The following is a 22,540-nucleotide window of genomic DNA, read 5'->3' as shown; positions in this document are numbered from 1 at the left end:
GCTGCTTTACATGCACGTTTTTGCACCTTATTACTACGTAACCCACAGTGACCTAAATATCACCACTGTAGGACAAGACAAGCTGCTTTAGAGCCATTTAAGTCATGTTATGGTGTGAATAATGTGACTTAAGGCTCTAACACAGCTTAATAATGTCCCCGTTAAGTACACCTGGTTACCTTATCACTCAAAGTTTTTGAATATACTGACTTCAAAAACATTTCCTCATTCATTATCAGTTTCCCTTTAAACTGTAAACTGCTGTTTTGGACTGTCTTTCTCAAGTCTTTCATCCCTTGCCTAAATCCTTTACAGACCTAAACAAATAGATTTGAACATAGGTAGTAACAGGAACGAAACTTAAGACACATCACTCCTCTCCACCTCCAATCCTTTTACTTTGTAACTTTTAGGCCAGGAGTAAGAAATGTCTTTAAGCAGGGTGCTCAAAATTCCACTCCTCTTGTAAGATGTTGGGAGTACCAGGCCAATGAAGCAAGAATGGTGAAGGCAAAGATGTAGTTTGCCTGCTTAGTTTTGGAAGGCAATAGATAGGGTGATCATCATTAGCCAATAGTATTCTAGCTACTAAAGTATCTGCATTCAATGTGTACAGTGCTGCGTATGTCTAGTAGTGCTATGGAAATGATTAGTAGTAGTAGTGGGCGCTGCCCTGCAGAGGGCAGCATGTTCAGCTGACACAAGCATGACAGAACCAAGCTGGTCTCTTAGCACCTGTATCAGCCTTCCCAATATGTTTACAAAGGTCACAGCCTGACAAGCCTATTGGTGCTTGGTAACCCCTACTTTATATCTTTGAAAACAATCCGGATGGTGTGATCACTTCTCACCCTCCTTAGCTGACTATATATTTAACTTATTAAGGCTGTTATCTACTAACCATTAGTGTGAACCAACACCATTACTGTAATTATCTACTGATAGATAACACATGATAACCAGTAGCGTAATCAGACAGCAAATTTTAGGTGGGCCTAAGGGCAAAATAAGTAAGCACGAAATGTCCTCTCTGTACACCCCTGAACCCCTACCCACCCCCAAACTCACAATATAAAATACCCGAGCTGGCAGGGATCCCCATGCTTGCCAGCTTGACCTCCTCCAGTCCTCTGAAGGCACCCTGCCAACAGGGCTTAGGAATCCCCACCAGCCACAGTAAGGGTGTGCTGTTGCTGGGTAGGCCTCAATCCAAACTGGTTCAGACCCAGTGATAACGCGGTTAGCATGTTCTATTGGTTAGTAAGTGATCTCTAACACAGTATAACTCTAAACACTAGCCAAAAATATATTGTGTTAGCCCAATAAAATTCTAAATGAATAAACTGCTACTAAAAACAAAGCATACCTCTAAAAATTGCGAATTCACTTTAAACTCTGGGGGTGGCAGCCCATGATTAACAGCAGCTTGCTTCCTGTCTTCAATACATTTAAAAAGATGTTTCACAGCACGTGGGATAATGCCCTGCTCATCCTCGATTATGTTGACATCAAAGCCTGTTCCCATAGTATATGTTTTACCAGCACCTGTCTGGATTCAAGAAACACAGGTGAGAAGGCGGTAATGAGTGCTGAAAGGAAATCAATCTCTATCTGTACTGTGGGCAATATAGAAATGCAGTTGGGCATCAGCAATTAGACATATGGTGAGAGCTCTTGTTAACTTACATCATATACTATTTGCTTAATAAAGTGATTTCATTCAAGGCAAGACAAAATAAGTACTTCCAAAAAAATGGAAAAATTATGTCTTACCTTATAATCTTCTTTAGTCACAGCAGACGAAATCAAAGAGACTTGTGGGTTATGATCATCGACCAGCAGGTGGAGATAGAAAGTACCAAACTGAACTCTGCCACATAGAATGGTGTTCTTCTTGGTCAGTCAGTATTTCTCATAACAAAGCAATAGGAATAATAAGCCAAACATTTCTCCCTTATCACAGAAATGAGGCATAAGCCTGTCAACTAGTACAACTATGCACAGGCAACCACGGTAAGAAACCTAAGCAGAGAAATAGACTGAACTTATAGTGGCAACTTCATGAAAGGGTGGGGACTCTGGATTCATCTGCTGTGACTAAAGGAAAGAAAATTATCAGGTAAGACATAATCTTTCCTTCCTTGCCATCAGTAGCAGATGAATCCAGAGACTTGTGGGATATACAAAGCAGTCTGTGGGTAGGGTAAGACTGCGCCCCAGGCTTGGAGCCAAGCAGAACCCTATAGACACATGATTAGCTGAAATATGATGACAGCTAGCAACATTCCACACAGAAAAGGCTGAACTGTGCACTACAGAACACCAGAGGCATGTTCCCCAGCTATAATAGATTTCACAATAAAGTGGGAAAGTCACAGATGACAAGGACGAGACCAGTCTGAGAGTCAGATATGGAATAGCGTTGAAGCTGTTGTGCACGTTCAGAGATGGGTTCACTTCCACATCCATGAATGGTGCAGTGCTCCTCTTCCAGAGAAGTAGCTGCGCCCAGATTCAGAGACAGAACTACGCCCCAGGGCCAGACAGGAAGCAGTGCTCCACAATCAGAGATGGACCTGATCTACGAATCCAGAGATGGAGCTTTGGACAACTCCAAAGATGAAGCTATGAGGCATAATCGAGGAAGAAGGAAATCCATTTCCTGCAATGAAACCTCACCTCACGCTCAGAGGTAGAGTTGGGCATAAATGCAGAGAAAGAGTCATGCCCCAAAACCCAGCAGGAAGCCGTGTCCCATAGACAGGGATGGAGCCAACTGTACTGGAGCGATACAGAAGAAGCAGAGATGAAACCATGCTCCACATCCTGAGGTAATGCTTATGATCCATATTCATAGATGGAACCACATTGCACAGACTGAAATGGAACTGTGCACTTCATTCAGAGAGAGAGAGAGAGAGAGAGAGCGTGAGCTAGACACACAGAGATAATATAGAAAATTCAGAGACGGAGATGCACTCTACATGCAGAGAGGGAGCGGTGGTCTTCCTTCAGTGATGAAGTTGCGTTCAACATGATAGATAGAGTCATGCTCACCAAGCAAAAATGGAACCGCGCCCAACAAGCATAGATGGAGCTGAGCTCAAGTCAAAGAAGGCTCAGCAAAAAGATGGAGCTGCACTCAACAAGCAGCGATAGAGCTGTGCCCAGTCATCAGAAATGGAACTATGTCCCACAAAGGAGCCAAAGCCATCAGGCACAGGCAGTCGTGTTCAGAGTCAGGACTAGCACTGCGTTCCACATAGAAAAAAAGGAGGGGTCTGCTCCCTATTCAGATATGAAGCCATTCCAATTGACAGAGAGGAAACTGGGAATGGCATCCCAAAATGGAATTGAACTGAGATGGGATCAGTGAAGCATGAGTGGACCACATTAGACATGGTGATGTGGTCACCGGGTGTAGCCAGAATTGTGCTCCACAGCCAATACTGAGTAGTGCAGCTTGTGAAAAGGGAAAACTGTGCTGTACAGACAGTGGTGACCAAGCCACATTCCACATGTACCAACTGAAGATGTTCAACAGCCATGAAGGAGTCAAATTTTGCTGATAACATAGAGCCATGAGCTAGCCAAGCAGCTGTAACCACGCACTGAACTGAAGCTGTCACTGAGGCAAAGGTCAACAACGGCTACAGGAACTGCTGGAGGCTGACACCACTGGAGCTGAAAACAACAAAGTAGTGCCTGTAGAAGCAAAAAGACATAACCACGTTGCCTGCCCAGCGGAGAGGAGGCACTCGAGACGTAAGTATTTTGATAGACATACAGCTTGTGCGGCCAATCGTCTTCAAGCCTTAGTCCGTATTTTCAATCAGCTATCACCGACTGATACTCTCCCTTTGGATTATGATGCAAATGCGCTCCCTCTCTCTATTTTAGCGGATAGCTGGCAAGATAAATTTTGCTTCTACGCTCATTGGTTTCTGTTCCCCCCTCTCTCCTCTTCTTCCCCTCACGTAATAACTTCAAGTTTACCCTCAATCTGGTCTGCTTTTAATTTGCTCTCAGCTACTGTTATTTATAAGGTTAGTCAATCCCTTAACCCTACATCAACTTCTTTTGATCCCTGACCGGCTCGTCTGGTTAAGCGACTTGCTCAACCTCTGCTTCCTCTTCTCTTACTTCTCCTTCACTCTTGTCTTTCTACCGGTACACTTCCTAATGCTTGGAAATATGCAGTATTATACTATTATTCAAAAAGCCTCGCCTTGACCCCTCAAAAGCTTCTAATTTTCATCCAATTTCCAATCTCCCATTTTTCAGTAAGATTTTGGATAAGCTGGTTCTATATCAATTAACCAATTTTCTAGAAAACTCTAATGTTCTTCATCCCTTTTAATCTGGTTTTCATATTTGTCACAGAACTTAACTCTTCTGGTTTCTGTTTATGACACTATTCGGGTGTCCCTGGATCAACGTTACACTGTAATTCTTGTCTCTCTTGATCTCTCTTCGGCATTTGGCTTAGTTAACGTTTGAGTTCTATTGGGATTTCTGGTACTTCGTACTCATGGTTTCACAGTTATCTTTCGAACCATTCCTACCAACTCTCTCACTCTGGATCTTTTTCTTCTACCTATCCTGTTCTTTATGGTGTTCCTCAGGGTTCTATCTTATCTCCCATATTATTATATATTTTTTTTGTCTCTATTGCCATCATCCAGGAGCAAGGTTGTCAGCCGTTCTGCTATGCGAATGAAATACAGATTCTTTTTCGTTCCTCAAGCTCTTTTTCACCAGACACTCTGAATATGCCTTACTGCTGTATCTGCTTAGTGAAAGGATACTGGTCTCTTTTTAAACAAAACTAAACGTGAAGCTATGTCCCCCCCTCCTACCACTCTACACCTGTCTCTTTCCCGTGAAACAGCATTCAGTTATTTAGGTCCTAAATTGTGGAATGATCTGCCTCCCTCTTAGAGAACTGATGTGCCTCTTCAATCATTTAACGCACTCTTGAAAACTTTCCTTTTTTCCTCTGCCTTTCCTTCTGCTTTATTTCTCCCAGCTCTTCCATCCTCTCCCCTTTTTTCCCCCACCCTCAGTTCAGAATAAGTAGAAATTTGTTTTTATTGTTGTAAACTACTAAGTTGCCTGTACAGGCTCAATTTGAAGTATATCAAGTGCCTGGAAACAAATAAATAACCTGACAGTATGCAGTGGCAGTAAGGCCAGGCAGCCTGCGTAGCCCCCAACAAGAGGGTCCCAGAACAGCAGCCATGAAGAGGCTAGTGAAGGCATCACAAACTGTCTTCCACCGATTGTTATGGTATAAGCCACTCATCAGAATTAAATGTGTAGCATGATGTTGCGTTGGATCAGATACATATATATACACCAATATATTTGTGCAGCTTTTAAAAATATATTTTTGACACTGCAGCAGAGAAAATAGTTTCATTTCAAGCCCCTCTCTCCCTACCCCTTTTTCTGGGAACTTCTGAGAGCAGGGATAGTCAATTACAAACACTTAACAAAGACAAAAGAGAGATATATAGCTTCCTCTGCCCTCCCACCTAACAAAAGCTTGACTAAGGTGGGCACCTGAATACCCCATTGAAAACAAAGAACTCGGAGGAAAAGCATAAACAGAACATTTGCCTGTCATCAGAGGTATACCTGCCCCTCCCATCATCTATCAGACAAATGGACGCCAGGACATCTGCAGAAAGAAGGACTTATAATGTGGTCATGTGAACAGACTACATTAACCATAATGCCTTGCAAAATATCCAGGACATGCATACACCATGCTTCTCTGCTAACATTATAAAAGACCTGGAAACAGCCCAGCTCGCTCTCTTGGAACCTGCCTCCTCTTGGGACCTGCTGCTCTCTTTGGGGTCTGCTGATGCCTTGCTCCTGAACATGTGCTCATCAATCAGCTGGACCACAGAATGCTTGTAACAAGGACTTGTAAGTTAACCTACCTGCTACTTTGTTCTATTTTATGCACAAATTCTCTGTTCTAAGATCCTTTTAAAAACCTACCTCTTGTGTGCAATTGTATATTAAATCAACCTTTTTGAAGCTAAAAATACGGTCTCTTTGTGTTCTGAGTATATGGTATCTTTTATATATACTTAATTTATTTAATTTATTGCCATTATCACCTTTGGTGATTGGTGGAGAAATTAATATCCTAAAACTTATAAATACAGCTCCTGCTCTTAAATTATAAACAGTAGCGAGTGCTCTAGAGCTCTTTTCCCCAAAATAAATCATTTCTTGTAACACGATCAGCAGCAAAAAAAACAGAAGGCTGCAACCAGCCAGGTACCAAGGGGGCATCTACTCCAAGCCACAAGGCTAGAGTGGCCCGAAGGCAAATAGTACAAGTGCAAATAATCTGAAGGGCAATCACCCATTCCTGAACAGCCCCAAGGTGGCTAAAGGCACAGAGAGCTGTGAGGTGGAAATGCCGCCATATGCTTTAGTCAAAGTCCGCAAATGCAGTCGGGAGCTGAAGGTTAACAATGCCGCAAGGGACCGAACAACAGGACAGACAACTGTGAGTCTAAAGCTCCCAATGACACATAGGATCGCCACCTTAGGGAGGCCATCTCAGGATGACCAATGCGCCTCGAAGATGGCCGCTGCAGCAGCATGCCACTATATGCTCATGCGGACATGGGCCGCCAGATGCCCCTGCATCAGAAAGGAGAAAAATGGCCATGCCTCATGAAGGAGAAAAAACAGTCTAAGTGGCATAGAGCTGTAGCTATCAACAACAAGGAACCCCACAATCTAGCACATGGAGTAAACACAGCAGAGGGCACAAGTGTGGGCACAAGCCGAAGGCTGCCTATGCAGCTGGAAAAGAGCAGACCAGGTAACCATGACAAGAAGTTGCCCCTTAGCTTGAGGCAAGAAGGAAATACACTCCTCCTCCCCCCCCCACCCCCCCCCAGGAAAAGAGGGCAGCCCACACCAGTATAGCCAAGGCCTCCAAAAGAGAAGTGAGTTACAGAATGAAAACGCAGCTGGGAGGAGAAACCAGGAAAAGGCCACCGAAGAGAAGGCTGCAAGGGCAGTTGATAGTGACTTGGGAGCAGGAACTGTCTCTTCATGTTCAAGTGTACAGCGCTGCGTACATCTAGTAGTGCTATAGAAATGATAAGTAGTAGTAGTAGTAGTAGTAAGGTCCAGGCTTCTTCTGTGCGGGAATTCACCATGCGAGAAGGAACCAACACCAGAAACCTCAAAGGCATACAAGCAACCTCCGCCAATCAAGGGAACCGGTTCCATCCGCACCACAACGGCCTGAAAGCTATAAAGACAGAAAAGAAGAAAGAGCAATCCATTATTTCAGCCTGTGACCAAAGTGGCTGCTGCCGACTTAAGAGCGGTACTGTAAAAAAGCGCACCAAAATCGCTCCCGCGCTGGCCCAATGGTACTATCACAAAAACACAGCAACCCCGACACAGGCTGCTCAAAAAGTAATAGTGCACCACCACAAGTGCACTAACCCGACAGCACAACCCCGACAGAGGGGAAGCATGATAAAGTTCATACTCACAATTTTATCGGCCTTACCAGTATCCATAGGCCTTCTGACTCAAATCAGGTGGTTGAATCCAGACAGCTGTAGGGGTGCAGACACTCTTCCTCTTCTCCAGAATGCTACACAAGCAGAAATCTGATCTCTTCCAACATTATTTATTTTCTCCCAAAGTTCTGTGAGGAAAAGGAGGAAGGGGAGGGACCCAGCACCAGTAGGTCAGGCACCTCTTACTGGCCTAGACTCCCCCAAGCTCAACTTAACCAGGGAATCTGGAACAGAAGCCACAGAAGCAGAGGAAACCAGGAGCATGTGAGAGACCATCCACTGCCTGCTGGAAACAGAGAATACTGACTGACCAAGGAGCATACCTTCCTATGCAGCAGAGTTCAGTTTGGTACTCTCTATTCGCCACCCACCAGATGTTCATAACATACAAGTCTCTGGATTCGTCTGCTGATGATGACAAGGAAAGACAATAACGTTCATCAACTGAGACTCTTGAATGGAACACCAGCAAGCAACATATGAAAAACTAAACATCTAAAAACTATGTTATTTAAAAGCATTATATTTGTTCATAAGAAAATATATGGACTGACTAGTAAACAGAGTGAATTACAGTTATGGTCCTCTAGGCATTCAAAGACATAGGAGTCACTTTCTAATTCCTGACTACCTAGACTTGTACTGAAATAATGCAAATTTTGCATTTTTTGATCTCTAATACAGTGTAAAAAAACAGAACAAAAAAAACATTAATAATCTACATGTCTTTTTGTCATAGCCATACGTAGTACAGTAAACTTTAAAAGTGTACCTGTCCATATGCAAAAACAGTAGCATTATAGCCTTCAAAACAGCCATCAATCAGCTTTTCTGTGCATTTTTGATAAATAGCTTCTTGCTGTGAATCAATGTCGAAGACATTATCAAAAGTAAAAGCCTTATCTTTTCCTAGCACCACCTGTGGTTCACCAGGTGTCACCGATGTGCAAATATGGCAGCCTTCAATCTTCTCTTTTGCTAACTGAGGGCGGATCCTGAAAGAAAAAGAAAAGCAAATCAGATTAGACACAATACATATAAACCTGAGAAATAACTCTTATTGTTATACTTCTTTTCACTAGCTGTTAAAGATATAAAAAACTGCTAGTCAATCATAAAAATACATCATTAACACATACAAATCTACTTAAATATTCTTTTGGATGTGTATAGAAATGTATATTATATCCAGGCAGCATATAAAAAATCACAAATTGGAGTTTCGTTGTACTAATGGATCTTGGAAGGGTTCTGTACTATTCATTATAAGCAGGTCGCTTGAAGAGGGGGGGGCGGTTCTAAATGAGGATATTGGTGATTGGATTCTATGATAGAATTATTCATGTTGGGGTGTGGGGATATGAAGGTTTTGAAGTTTGGGAGGTTGTTTTTTTTTTTTTTTTCCTCGAAGGGATATAGTGGTTGTAGCCTGTTTAAGGAGACAGATAGCTTTAAATGTGCATATAAACAGGGGGAAGTGAGAGGTGCGTCTTCTCTTCCCAAGTTTGATTCATCTAGATATGGAAGGGGTGCCCCTTATCTATTTTTCCAAATTAAATCTACAGCTTATTTTAATTTACATAGCCCTTGGAGATCATAATCTCAATGAAATTTGTATCCTGGAATTTGGGGGGAGTAACCTCACCGATTAAACGTACAAAAGTCTTGTAAGCTCTGAAGCGTCATAAAACAGATGTAGCGTTTGTTCAGGAGACCCATCTTAGCTCTGCAGAGCATGCTAAATTCTATCAGAGGTGGTTTGCACAATTAATTGAAGCCCCAGCTTTGCGGAGGAAAGCGGGAGTTATGATTCTTTTTCGTAGAGGTCTGGATGTATAGATTAAGTCAATAAAACGGGATCATGATGGTCGATATATCTTGGCTGAGATGATACTAGAAGGGCAGTCTTTCATTTTATGCAGTGTTTATGCTCCAAATGTATTTGATAAACAATTTTTCAGTAGATTGACTGCTCTATTAGCCCCCATTCAGGACAGCAATATTATCTTGGGGGGTGATTTTAAGCTAGTGTATGACCCTCAATTGGATAATTCTTCCATAGCTTTTCAAGGTATGAGTTATTGTGTCCGAGGCCTGCCCTTCCTTTGCAATACTCTGGATTTAATTGATGTATGGCAAGTGCTGCATCCTACCGTTAAAGATTACACTCATCTATCACATGCACACTCAACACAGTCAACACAGTCACGCACTGATTATTTTCTCTTGTCCAGCTCACTATTTTCACGTTTCTCTGGCAGAGATTGGCCCTTATGAGGTGTCTGACTATGCCCTAATTTGGGTTCAATTAGCCGGAGGAGGAAGGCCAAAACAAAGTGGGTTCTGGAAATTCCCCCTAGATCTTTACTGGGACACGAGGTTTCATTCTTTTCTTCAGGAAAAATGGGAAGATTATGCACTTAACAACCATTTACATGTTCACCAATACGCTCTTTTTTTTTTTTTTTGAAATGGCCAAAGCATGAGAGGTGAAATAATTAGCTACCAAGCCCGTGCTCAAAAAATTAGAAATAAAGAGATTTTGAGATTGGAGAAGAGGGTACAACGGAAGCGTATGGGGCACAGAGCTGTTCGAACAATGGCTGTTAGAGAGGCCCTTTTGACTTCCCAGAGAGAGCTAAATGAACGGCTCCATCAGAGAGCCATAAAATCCCAATTATACTACCGTTATCAACTTTTTCTACATGGCAATAAGGCAGGAGGTCTGTTGGCCTGATTAATTAAAAGAAGAAGGGGGCCTACTCGTGTAACACAGCTACGAGACTCTAGGGGTCATTGGATCCAGAAAGATCAGGATATTTCAAGCTCATTTTCAGAAATACTACAAATTACTCTACCAAGAACCCACAGATGAGGTGTTAGATAGTGATTTATTCTTGGATAACTTGACTTTACCCACGATTATGAAAGCACAAAAAGAGTTTCTTAATGCTCCCTTTAGAGAGGGGGATCTTTTATTAGCAGTACAGCAAAGTAAGCTTCAGAAGCTGCCAGGACCGGATGGGTATAGGATGGAATTTTATAAATTGCTTTATGAACAGATACAACCCCCCCCCCCCCCCCCCCCCCCCTATTGAATCTTTTTAATTTTATGGCGACATCAGGGACCCTTCTGGAGTCTTTTAAGGTAACCCAGATGATTGTTTTGTTAAAACCTGGGAAGAACCCAGATGATCCAGGAACCTACCGCCCCATTTCCTTGTTAAATTGTGATGTAAAACTACATGCAAACATTTTGGCAAATAAGCTGTCTCATGTGCTTCCAGATTTGATTTCTCCTCCACCAGGTCAGTTTTGTAAGAGGTTGATCGGCTGCCAAGAACATACGAGTAATTTTAGCATCACTGGAGGCCGTCAAGCGTTCAAGAGTATATTCTTTATTAATTAGCTTTGATGCAGAGAAGGCCTTTTATCGGGTGCTCTGGAAATTTATTTTTGCAGTGTTGAAAAAGGTTGGTATAGAAGGGTACTTTAGTGAGGCTGTGGGGGTGTTATACTCTGACCCATGGGCATTTGTTTGGGTCAATGGAGAACGATCCTCTGTATTCACTATTCGTCGGGGCACGAGTCAGGGATGCCCATTATCTCCGGTACTCTTGTACTTTCATTAGACCCCCTAATTAGAGAAATTCTCTCCCACACGGAGATATCTGGAATATCTGTTGGCCACTCCTTCTTTAAGATTTCAGCATTTGCAGATGATTTATTAGTACATGTTGCTAATCCTCACAAGTCTGGAATTCGTTGCCAGAGAATGTGGTAAATGCGGTTAGCTTAGCGGAGTTTAAAAAAGGTTTGGACGGCTTCCTAAAGGAAAAGTCCATAGACCGTTATTAAATGGGCTTGGGGAAAATCCACTATTTCTGGGATAAGCAGTATAAAATGTTTTGTACATTTTGGGATCTTGCCAGGTATTTGTGACCTGGATTGGCCACTGTTGGAAACAGGATGCTGGGCTCGATGGACCTTTGGTCTTTCCCAGTATAGCAATACTTATGTATTTATGTCCTTGGTGGCCATACTAGCTGTTTTTCACGAATTTGGGGACTTTGCAGGCCTCAAATTAAATTTTTCCAAATCCTTGGCATTGGAATGGGGAGCAGAATTTCCACTCAAATGGGCGCAAAAGTCTTTCAATTATCTAGGCATTAAACTTATAATGAAAGTCTCGTCCCTATATCAGTAAAATATCTGTAGTTTGTTAGAAAACATGGTTGAATGTCTGACCAATTGGAGATCTCTCCCAATAACTCTACATTGTAGGCTACACCTTTTTCGTATGATCGAATTTTTGAGGTGGCTCTATGTCCTTCAAATGCTACCACTGCGTATTTTTAGAAAGGATCTATATTTGTTATATAGACACCTCCGCAATTTCATTTGGGGTGGTTGTAAATCTAGAATGCCCTTTTGTTTTCTGTTTGGGTCATGGAAAGAGGGAGGACTGGGGGTTCCTAACCTACGACGTTACAATCAGGCTTCTCTACTTCGCCATATAGGAGATTGGATCTTGGATAGGCAGGATTATATACTGAGGGGAATGGAAATAGAATTTTTTCAGCCTTGTCACCTATACTATTTATTAAAAGCCCCAAGAAAGGAGATCCCATCTAACATTGGCACGAGCTTATTGTTACGGCCTTTGAGAGAGGTTTGAAAGGATTTGACTAAGTATTGGGGAATTCCCTCGGAAGCCTCTGATTTGTTGCTCATTCAGGGTAATTTGAGCTTTCCCCTGGGCTTGGACAATCCGGTGTTTTGCAGGTGAGCAGCTCTGGGTATTACGCATTTAGAGCATGTCTTGGACTTGAAAGGTTCATTATTATCTCTTGGGGCTCTAGGTACTGGTATTGAATTCAGCAATATGTACGCCTACATTCAGTTAGCACATTATGTTCATGCGCTTAGAGGTGAGATTTTAGGAGCTGCACATAGTCGGTATCTCAGAGCCACTTTTCATTCCACCCCAGGGGACCGTCTTTCTGTTTCTGGACTATATAAAGCACTTACACTCGACGGCTCCTTATAAGAATAAAGAGGATATTAAAAACCGTTGGGCCCTGGATTTGGCTCTTGACTTTGATCAGCTGTCAGCTGCTATTCCTTTCTTGTCTGTCAATGTGGACCAACATGCCTGCCAACATCATATTCTACACAGAGTGCATATCACAAAGGCCCAAATTTTCAAGATGGGGAGTAGAGGAGCCCTTGTGCTCCAAATGTAGAGGGCAGGTGAGCACTTTCTTTCACTCTCTCTGGGAATGTCCGACAGTCCTTAAGTTTTGGTTAGCTTTATTCCATTTTTTGGGAAGGGCTTTTGGGTGTGCCAATCCCATACGTCCCGCTTAGGGTGCTTCTCGATAAATACAAACTTTTTGCTCTGCAGGGAAAAGGAGCTCAACTTCTAGTTCACAAGGCTTGTCTCTTGGGCAAACGCCTCATTTTGAGTGCTTGGACTAGTGATCACCCATCAGATTTTTGGCATTGGCAAAATAAGCTTCATAAGCTATTGCTGATAGAACGTAGATTGGTGGGAGCATCTCCCCAAAGAAGAAATATGTTCTTGGCTATTTGGGAGCCGTACATTCAGTATGTGTCTCCAAGGGCCCGCAGTTTTGTTATGAATTCCCTCCTGTAATAGTTTTTTTTTTTGTCTTAAGTTGAGGTGGGGGAATGCATATCTGGTTAACTATTAGGGTAGTTTAATTCTACAAGATATGACAACAAATAATATATTAGTATTAGGTTGCCAAGTGTTGTTGAGACTTGAATCAGCATATGTTCTACGGCAACGATGTTGTTTAACTCTTGTCATCAACAAAAACGGTTTTGGTTGGGAGACGGGAGGAGGCTATAAGAAACAAGGCCTCTTACCTAGGCTCTTAACTGAACCATTGAAGGATTTACAAATATTGTACATCATTCAGGGCTATACTGAACTATGAATTCTTTGTTGTCAAATCATATGATTGCTTTGATATGTGACTCTATGTATGTCATGTACTTAGGCATTAAAAAGCCTGAGGGAGAGGTGGGTTATGGGATTCAACAAGATGGGTTGGAAAGTGTTAAAAAGTTGCTGTCACTCAGATGATGTTATATCTGGAGCTTGTTGACTGTTTATTTTGTCGCATCATCAATAAAAATTGTTGAAACATAAAAAAATCACAAATTGAACTATTTTTCAGAAGAGAAAATTAATTATAAAATTCAAGTTGGTGAGTTTGCTGCAGGGTTAAAGCACTTTGAAATATGTGCTTGAAGAAAGAGTACACAGTTAACAAAGACTTTCCTTACATTATTCAAAATACCTTGCAAGAGTTTTTGTCCATGACTGAACATGAATTTAATCATTTGATATACTGCTTTTTCTAGGAACAAGTACACTCCTCAGTCTTAAAACAAGCATAACAGCAACAAAATGAATCTCTTGATGAATCTGTAAGCACTTAATTAAAAACAAAGAAAAAAATAACACACACACAAAGACCCAAAGACAGGCAATCTAAGATTCTCCTCTTATGGTTTTCACCTCATTCCACAGTACAAATATTTGCTCTGATGTACTAAGGGCCCTGTTTACAATGACACGCTAGAGGCACATTAGCATTATTAGCACGCTACCCATCTAGATGCTTATAATATTCCAATGGGCGTCTACAAGGTTATCATGCGCTAAAAATGATAGCGCACCTTAGTAAACAGGACCCTAAGTGGGTTTTTCCCCCATTTTGGACATGATGTAATAAGCTGCACTATGCTAACAAGAACAAATCTTGACAAATATTCACTGAATCTAGAAGCCAGCCCAAAAACAGAGGAGCTGAACACCACTATTTTCTAAGGTAGTGGTAATTCGGTTCAAATAGATAACGTCAACCAAGATGTAGCCAACATCACTGTCACCAGCTCGACTGCTGCTATTTTTCCAAGTAGGCACACTGAGAAGTGAATACCTTTCTGGGATCAGATAGGTATTACTGGTCCATCAGGGGGGTACCTGATGTTTGGAATCTCTACAACCGAGGGTCTCCCCATGCTGGGTACAAAGGCTAGGGGTGGCCTGGAACCTGTGGAGATCCTGCATTAACTGAGGGGGTCTTTTACAAAGCCACGCTAACGTTTTTAGCTTGCGCTAAAATTAGGTGGTGATAAATGCTGATATGCCCATTATATTCCTATAGGCGTCTCAGCATTTAACGCAAGTTAAAAACACTAGCGCAGCTTTGTAAAAGGGCTCCTGAAGCTGGTAGGAACTTAAACCTTAACCACCTCTGGAACTGAAGTTTCAGTTGTAATCCAAAGCAAGAAACTGCACCATTTTATGCATCAGAAATACTTCCATATGCAGTCCAGGATTCCTTTCACTATTAAATGCAGTAAGACTAGATAGCAGTTTACTTCTAACTTAGCATAGTTACTGTTTGTTTGGTTGGTTGGTTTTTTTTGTGCATTACAATATTTGTTATTCTGTAGCACAAAGCCTAAATTGGAAGCAAACCGCTGGACTCAGATTAGCAGAGTTCATTACACTGGGCTGTATGTCTGACACTAGCCTCAAGTTAAGAATGTATAAAATGCAACTGAGATAAGTAATGTTTTGATTGGAGGAGTAGCTTAGTGGTAAGTGTAGAAGGCTTTGATCCTGGTGAACTGGGTTCAATTCCCACTGTAGCTCCTTGTGAGTCTGAGCAAGTCACTTAACCCTCCATTGTCCCAGGTACAAAATAAGTATCTCCATATGTAAACCGCTTTGATTGTAACCACAGAAAGATGGTAAATCAAGTCCCATCATCTTTGTTTTGTATAACTGCATTAATTGTTGTGATTATGTGATAAAGTTTTGGCTTTAATTTTCAATTTTAAAAATGTGCTGGGCAGTAACCTTCTTGGAAGGTTTGAGGACTGGAACTAGCTAAAGGGTTGGCGGGAAAGGGTGAACAGCCTACAGTTTCCTAAATTGTCATAACCTGATCCCTCTCTCCACCAAACAAAGGACTTGCTGCGTTCTGCAGAATTTATTTAACTGCACTTTAAAATGTCAAATCCATGTGAAAAATAATCATTCTAAAACTAGATTCACATTTTTCAATAAAATCAAGAAACAAGAATGGAAATACTGCTTGTTTACCCTGGTCCACTGATAAAACTAAAATTAGGAAACTTAAAAACCGGCAATGTAAACAAATGGGTGGGGTGTGAAAGATAGCAAATATTGAGGTTTTGCTACCACTGTCTTTAGCAGTACTGTACTTTGAATGTGTTCATACCTGTCTGAACAGCAGTAGAATTCTTTAGGTGTTGACGTATTTGAAATACAAATACAAATCAGTAAGAACAGCACAACTCTTCAGGAATGTTTCCATTAAAAAGTTGAAAATACTATATTGGAGTGACAAAAGTTCAGCATGAAAGGAAGGAAGCATTCGATTCATTAGCATGCCTTAAAAAATTATAATGAGCACTAAATTAACTTATGCATTAATATATATATTTATTTGCTGGTTTTCAACCTGTTGAAATTTTTGACATTTATTTTTCTAAAATGGAGGCTTATGCCGCATATACCCTACACATAAACATCCATTTCTCTTGTATTTTAGAAAAGCCTCTATCGTCGGCAGATTCTGTTCTGAAATACTGGTGAAACCTGAGACATCATGACCTGGAAGTCTCAATTCTGACTTCTACATCCTTTCTAAAATGGGGCTGCACACACATATACAGCAGCATCTTACAATTCACCATACTGTGATTCAAAATTAGGAGTGCTTCATGGGGTACAGATTTAGACAAATCCTATATAGATCTCATATGTACAGGACATCTTATAGTATAGATGGGCTAGGTGGACCACTGGTCTGACCCAGTATGGCTACTCTTATGCTCTTATGTATGTGAAATATGACAGAATGCATTATTTATTTGATAAATAATGCATGCTTCAAAAGATCTCTACATCAGAATGCATTCCATAGATGAGAGATAGGAAACAATGGCAAGTTAATATCTCCATGCAATTCAATCACATGGAAAAAATGAACACCTAATTATATTTTCTCTCTTATGCTGGCTGCTTTGTTTGGTTTCTTTCCAAACTCCACCTTTTACAGACAAACACCTTTCTGCTCCAAAACAAATATCAAAATTAATGAAGTGAAAAAAAATATGGAGGTTCGTCATTGGAAACAGCAATTCAGCAACATTCAACCTATGAGGTATAATTAAGTACCTACATGAAACTATAGTATAAAATGACTTTCTGAATTACATGCAAGTAAAAGACAGCAGCTGCCACTAAGAAGTCTCAAAAATGAGGAATCAAACCCATTAGGAAAACAAAAATGGCTTTTTTCATAATTACCTGATATATCCTATTTTTTTAACCATTAGTTTAAAAAAATACTTTTGTAGTATACCCACTACAGCATTTTTGAATGTACTATATTAAAAAGAGCAGCAAGCAAGCTAATCACATTTGCAGCTGAGTTTCAATAAATTTATTTCTATGCTTTGGTCTGTCTCAAGGGCCGATGCTGTAACCTTGCATTAAAGCCATGTGCTAAATCTCAGTACACAATTTTCTAACGCAAGCATTAACTCAAAGCATTTGCTTCCAATGCAGTAAGGAAATAGGTCTAGTGCAAAAGGTGTGCGCACAGGTCTACGCTTTGCAGCACACAAACAATTGCATCGCACTTGGATTGCATCTGTGCAAATGCTGGAATGCTATACAGATATGTAAACAGCAAATCAGAACACCAAACCATCAAGAAACTTGATACTTACAGGCAGATGATCAAAAGCAAACGCCGGCACTAGAGGCTGCTAGCGCCGGCGTTTGCTACTGCCCCATGATCAGAGCCCTCGAGCGCATGAAGCAATGCGCTCGAGGACTCTTTGCACAAGTAGAATGCTAATGCATGCTAAACAGGGCTTAGCGCATTCATCGCCAATGATCAGCGGTCAGCACGCCAAAATTTGGGTCGCTGGCTGCGGCAAACCCTACGCCAGCTCCGAGCTGGCGTTAGGGTTTGCAGATCACTGGGGAAGAATGGTGAGCCCTGTCCAGCATGCACTTGCATGCTGGCAGGCCCCCGTTCCCCCCCAAAGCAAACCTGCCAACAGGGGGCTGGAGGTCCAGCGGACCTCCGGTCCCCACCCCTGACGACCCCCCACCGATGACGCCCCCCCTGATGCCTCCCCCAGGTTCAGGGAGGGCTGGAGATCCAGTGGGTCTCCAACCCCCGCAAACCCCCAGAAAATCGTCCCTGGTGGTCCAGTGGCCGTTGGCCAAACCCCCCACCCCCAGGGAGCGACGTGGGGGTGGGGCTGGTGGTCTGGCGGACAGCCAGCCCACCCCAACTCCCCCCAGCGTTGTCTGCAGAATCCCTGGTGACGACGACGAAAAATGGCGGTGCCCAGCCCCACCGGAGCCCCGCCCAGCGCATCCCAGGATGCACTGGGCGGGGCTGGGCACCGCCATTTTGCGGCGGTGGCAACCCAAGGAAGAAGAGGGAGGCAGGCTACCTCCATCATCCAACAAAGGTAGGGGGGCCGTGAGGGGGTTCTTTTTCACGCTGGACCACAAGGGATTCGACCGACAACGCTGGGGGGGGGGGAGATGGGGTGGGCTGGAGGTCCACCGAACCTCCAGCCCCCCCCCCCTCCCGTCGCTTGCTGGGAGGGGGGGTTTGGCCAGTGGCCACTGGACCACCAGGGACCATTTTCCGGGGGTTTGGGGGGGCTGGAGACCCACCGGATCTCCAGCCCTCCCTGAACCTGGAGGGAGGGGAACGTCGGGGGGACCGGAAGTCCGCCGGACCTCCAGTCCCCGTTGCTTGGGGCAGGGGTAGTCAGGGCCTGGTGGTCCCATGGACCTCCAGCCCCTGTGTTTGACAGGTTTGGGCTTTTGACAACCCAGACCTGTCAAACAAGTGCGGGAAGACTGTGCTGAGTGAATGCTCAGGCACAATTCGCCCGCACTTCTACCCCATGATCAGAGATAATTGCGTTGCTTAAATTTGCATGCATTATCTCTAATCATAGGTCTAATAGCGCCCCGCGATGTTCCAGCGCTATTTTAGAGTGCTGTTTGGAACAGCACGGGGCTTTTGATCATCTGCCTGTTAATGTATACAGACAAGTTAACCCTCAAGAAAACATGATACTTACATATATAGACAAGTTACCTTTGTGAATAAAATAAGACCTTAAACACAGTGCACCACAAATGCACTTTGATGGATGACTAATCTAGCACTGATTTTACTCTTTTAGCTATCAAAGTGCACTGAATTTGGAATTTATGATGCACAGTATTTTTGGTCCTATTTAATTCACTTGATACTTTTGTATATATCTGGCTTCAAGAAGCAGGTGAAAGATGAGTTCTCCCAAGTCTTTAATGGAAGAAGCAACTAACTAGCTAGCCACACACACAAGGTTTAATACTAGCTACACATACTGAGCCTACTAGGGACAGAGAAGGTACCTGTATATAATATATGACAACTGCTTAGGTTCTACCACAGAAATGCGGTATATCAAATCCATGACCCATCCATCCATGCAGTGGAACTTGCAGGAAAATGATTTTGGCTACAGCAGGAGTGGATAAGAACCTTTTCTGACTTCATGTCAATTTTCCTTAAGCTAGTCACTCTTATTTTCTAACTCCTAACGCTCGTTATCTGCCTATATGTTCCACCTCCATTTACACCCTATGAGAAAATTAGGTTCTTACCATGATAATTTTCTTTCCTTTAGTCATAGCAGATGAAGCCATTACATGTGGGTTGTGTACATCAACCAGTAGGGGAAGATAGAAAGCACTCAATTTTTCACAGTGACTCATGGCCAGCTAGCTCCACTGCCTCTTCAGTATTTGAAGCTTCCAAAGCAGTATGGCAAACCGCAATGGGAATAACATGAACTTTCCTCACAGCGAACGATGGCCCCTTAACAAGGGCATAAACTCCAAAAAAGGAGGGAATGAACTCATCCTCCTGGAGGGAATAAACTCGTCCTCCACTTTGTATAAACGGAGGGAATACTTGCATCCTCCTGGAGGGCATGAACTCATCCTCCTATAACTGTAACAAGAATCCTGAAGACTGTTTTCCGACTCCCCAAGGAAGGAATATAACTTCAGGAAACAAGAACAGCACCTGAAATCAGAATCACTGCAATACAGACAATCATACAGGGAGGGCTCATGGCTTCATCTGCTATGACTAAAGGAAAGAAAATTACCATGGTAAGAACCTAATTTTCCCTTCCTTGTCATCAAGCAGATGAAGCCATTAGGTATGGGATGTAACAAAGCGAATCCCTAAACAGGGTGGGAACAAGCCACACCACGCGCTAGCACCTGTGCTCCAAAACGCGCATCCCTCCTAGCAGCCACATCCAGCCTGTAATGTCAGGCGAAAGAGAGCTTAGAAGCCCATGTTGCAGCACTGCAAATCTCATGAAGAGATAGTGCTCCAGTTTCCGCCCAGGAAGAGGAAATCACTCTTGTGGAATGTGCCTTAAAGGCTTCAGGCGGAGCCTGGCCAGACAGCAGATATGCTGAAAAGATAGCTTCTTTGAGCCAACGGGCAATAGTGGCTTTAGACGCTGAAGACCCTTTGCGAGGACCTGCAAACAGCACAAAAAGATGATCAGAGGTCCTGAAAGAATTTGTAATTCGCAGATACTACAAAACAGTCCTGCGCACATCCAAAAGGTGCAACTGCCCAAATGAATCTGGAAACTCCTCCTCAACAAAGGAGGGAAGAAAAACAGGCTGGTTTAGGTGAAACGCTGAAACCACCTTAGGTATGAAGGAAGGCACGGTCTGAACCGTGACCCCTGACTCTGAGAATTGCAGAAAAGGGTCTCTACAGGACAGCGCCTGGAGCTCTGACACCCGTCTCGCCGAGGTAATGGCCTTCAATACTAACCCCAGGTTCCAAGCTGGACAAGGTGCCCGCACGGGAGGACGGAGCCAAAGCACCCCTCTAAGAAACCGTGCCACATCTGGATGAGCAGCTAAGGACACGCCTACAACCTTGCCACGCAGGGAGGCCAATGCTGTCACTTGCACCCGCAGGGAATTATAGGTCAAGCCTTTGTGTACACCATCCTGCAAAAAGTCCAGAATCGGCGAGACAGGAGCCCGCAATGGAGAAAGCGCTCTTGAAACACACCAGACTTCAAACTGGCGCCAAATCCTGGCATAAGCCATGGAAGTGGAGCGCTTACGGGCCTGCAGGAGAGTGGAAATTACCTTATTTGAGTAGCCTTTATCTCTCAATTGCGCCCTCTCAATCACCATGGCATAAGACCAAAGTGGCAGGCGTCCTCCATGGCCACCGGACCCTGTGACAACAGGTGTGGAACCAGAGGTAACAGAAAGGGAGCCTCAAACAGCATCTGTCGGAGGTCCACATACCAAGGCTTCCTGGGCCAATCCGGGGCGATGAGCACCACTTCTCCTGGATGCAGCCGAATCCGCAGGAGCACTCGCCCTATCAAGGGCCACGGAGGGAAGACATACAGCAACCCCGGGGGCCAGGGTTGAGCCAAGGCATCCAACCCGGCAGAGCGAGGATCCCTCCGTCTGCTGAAGAAGCACGGGACTTTGGCATTGGAACTGGTTGCCATAAGATCCATCACTGGCTTGCCCCATTTGGCACATATCTGCAGGAATACATCGTCTGCTAGTTCCCACTCCGCTGGATCGATCTGATGGCTGCTTAGACAGTCGGCTTGCACGTTGCTCTGACCTGCAATGTGAGCTGCTGACAGGGACTGTGGATGCAGTTCGGCCCAGTGGCAAATTTGTTCGGCCTGCGCAGCTAGAGCTCTGCACTGAGTGCCGCCTTGTCGATTTATGTAGGCCACTGTTGTCGTGTTGTCCAACATCACTCGGACAGCCCATCCTTCCAGGGTCACTTGAAAGGCCAGAAGAGCCAGAAACACCGCTTTCAACTCCAGGCAGTTGATAGACCACTCCGCCTCGTCGGGCGTCCACAGACCCTGGGCATTCTTCCCCTGGCAATGTGCGCCCCAGCCCTTTAGGCTGGCATCTGTCCCCACTAGGCACCAATCGGGGAGCGCCAGCGGCATTCCCCGCCGCAACATGCTGTCCGAGAGCCACCACCATACTGAGGCAGGCCGCAGGGAGCCAAGAAAGTCTGCATTGATAATCCTGAGATACTGGAGACCATCGTTGAAGTAGAGAATACTGTAGAGGTCTCAGGTGCGCTCTCGCCCATGGTACCACTTCCAAGGTGGCCGTCATCGATCCCAACAGCTGGATAATGTCCCAAGCTTGAGGGCGGGGCATCCTCAGGAGCAGACGGACCTGATTCTGAAGCTTTCACCGCCTTTGCTCGGGAAGAAACACATAGTCCGAGGCTGTGTCGAACCTGGCCCCCAAATATTCTAGAGATTGCGAGGGGGTCAGGTAACTTTTGGCCATATTGACGACCCAGCCCAGAGACTGAAGGACTGAAACCACTCTGGCTGTAGCTAGATGACTCTCTTTTTCTGAGTCTGCTCTGATGAGCCAGTCGTCTAGGTACGGGTGAACCCGGATACCCTCTCGCCTGAGAAAGGCAGCTACTACCACCATTACCTTGGAGAAGGTTTGGGGAGCTGTGGCGAGGCCAAAAGGCAAGGCCCGAAACTGGAAATGTTTTCCCAACGCCGCAAACCACAGAAACTTCTGGTGCGGGGGCCAAATTGGTATGTGCAAGTAAGCTTCTTTCAGGTCCAGAGACGTGAGAAACTCTCCTGGCTGTACCACCGCAATGACGGAGCACAGGGTTTCCATGTGAAAATGCTGCACTCTTAAGGACTTGTTTAGCTCTTTTAAGTCCAGGATCGGGCGAAAAGACCCGCCTTTTCATGGCACCACAAAGTAAATGGAGTAGCAGCCTAGACCTTGTTCGGCGGGA

At 43.9% G+C, this 22,540-nt stretch overlaps 1 protein-coding gene across 7 annotated transcripts in view; it reads right to left on the bottom strand.

Moving 5' to 3' along the window:
* The window catches only part of KIF21A (kinesin family member 21A), a 205,984-nt gene that overhangs the window by 139,023 nt on the left and 44,421 nt on the right, over positions 1–22,540 (bottom strand). For all 7 annotated transcript variants that reach the window (XM_030217189.1, XM_030217182.1, XM_030217184.1 and 4 more), the window contains exons 2-3: positions 8,344–8,566; positions 1,367–1,549 (exon numbers count right to left, since the gene is read on the bottom strand). In XM_030217189.1, the coding sequence (XP_030073049.1) occupies positions 1,367–1,549; positions 8,344–8,566 (406 nt within the window). The remainder of the gene's footprint in view (positions 1–1,366; positions 1,550–8,343; positions 8,567–22,540) is intronic.

Source organism: Microcaecilia unicolor, chromosome 10 (genome assembly GCF_901765095.1).
Source record: "Microcaecilia unicolor chromosome 10, aMicUni1.1, whole genome shotgun sequence".
Taxonomy (NCBI): Eukaryota; Metazoa; Chordata; class Amphibia; order Gymnophiona; family Siphonopidae; genus Microcaecilia; species Microcaecilia unicolor.
The sequence above is the reverse complement of the archived record's forward strand: the minus strand, read 5'-3'. Positions and strand labels throughout refer to the sequence as shown.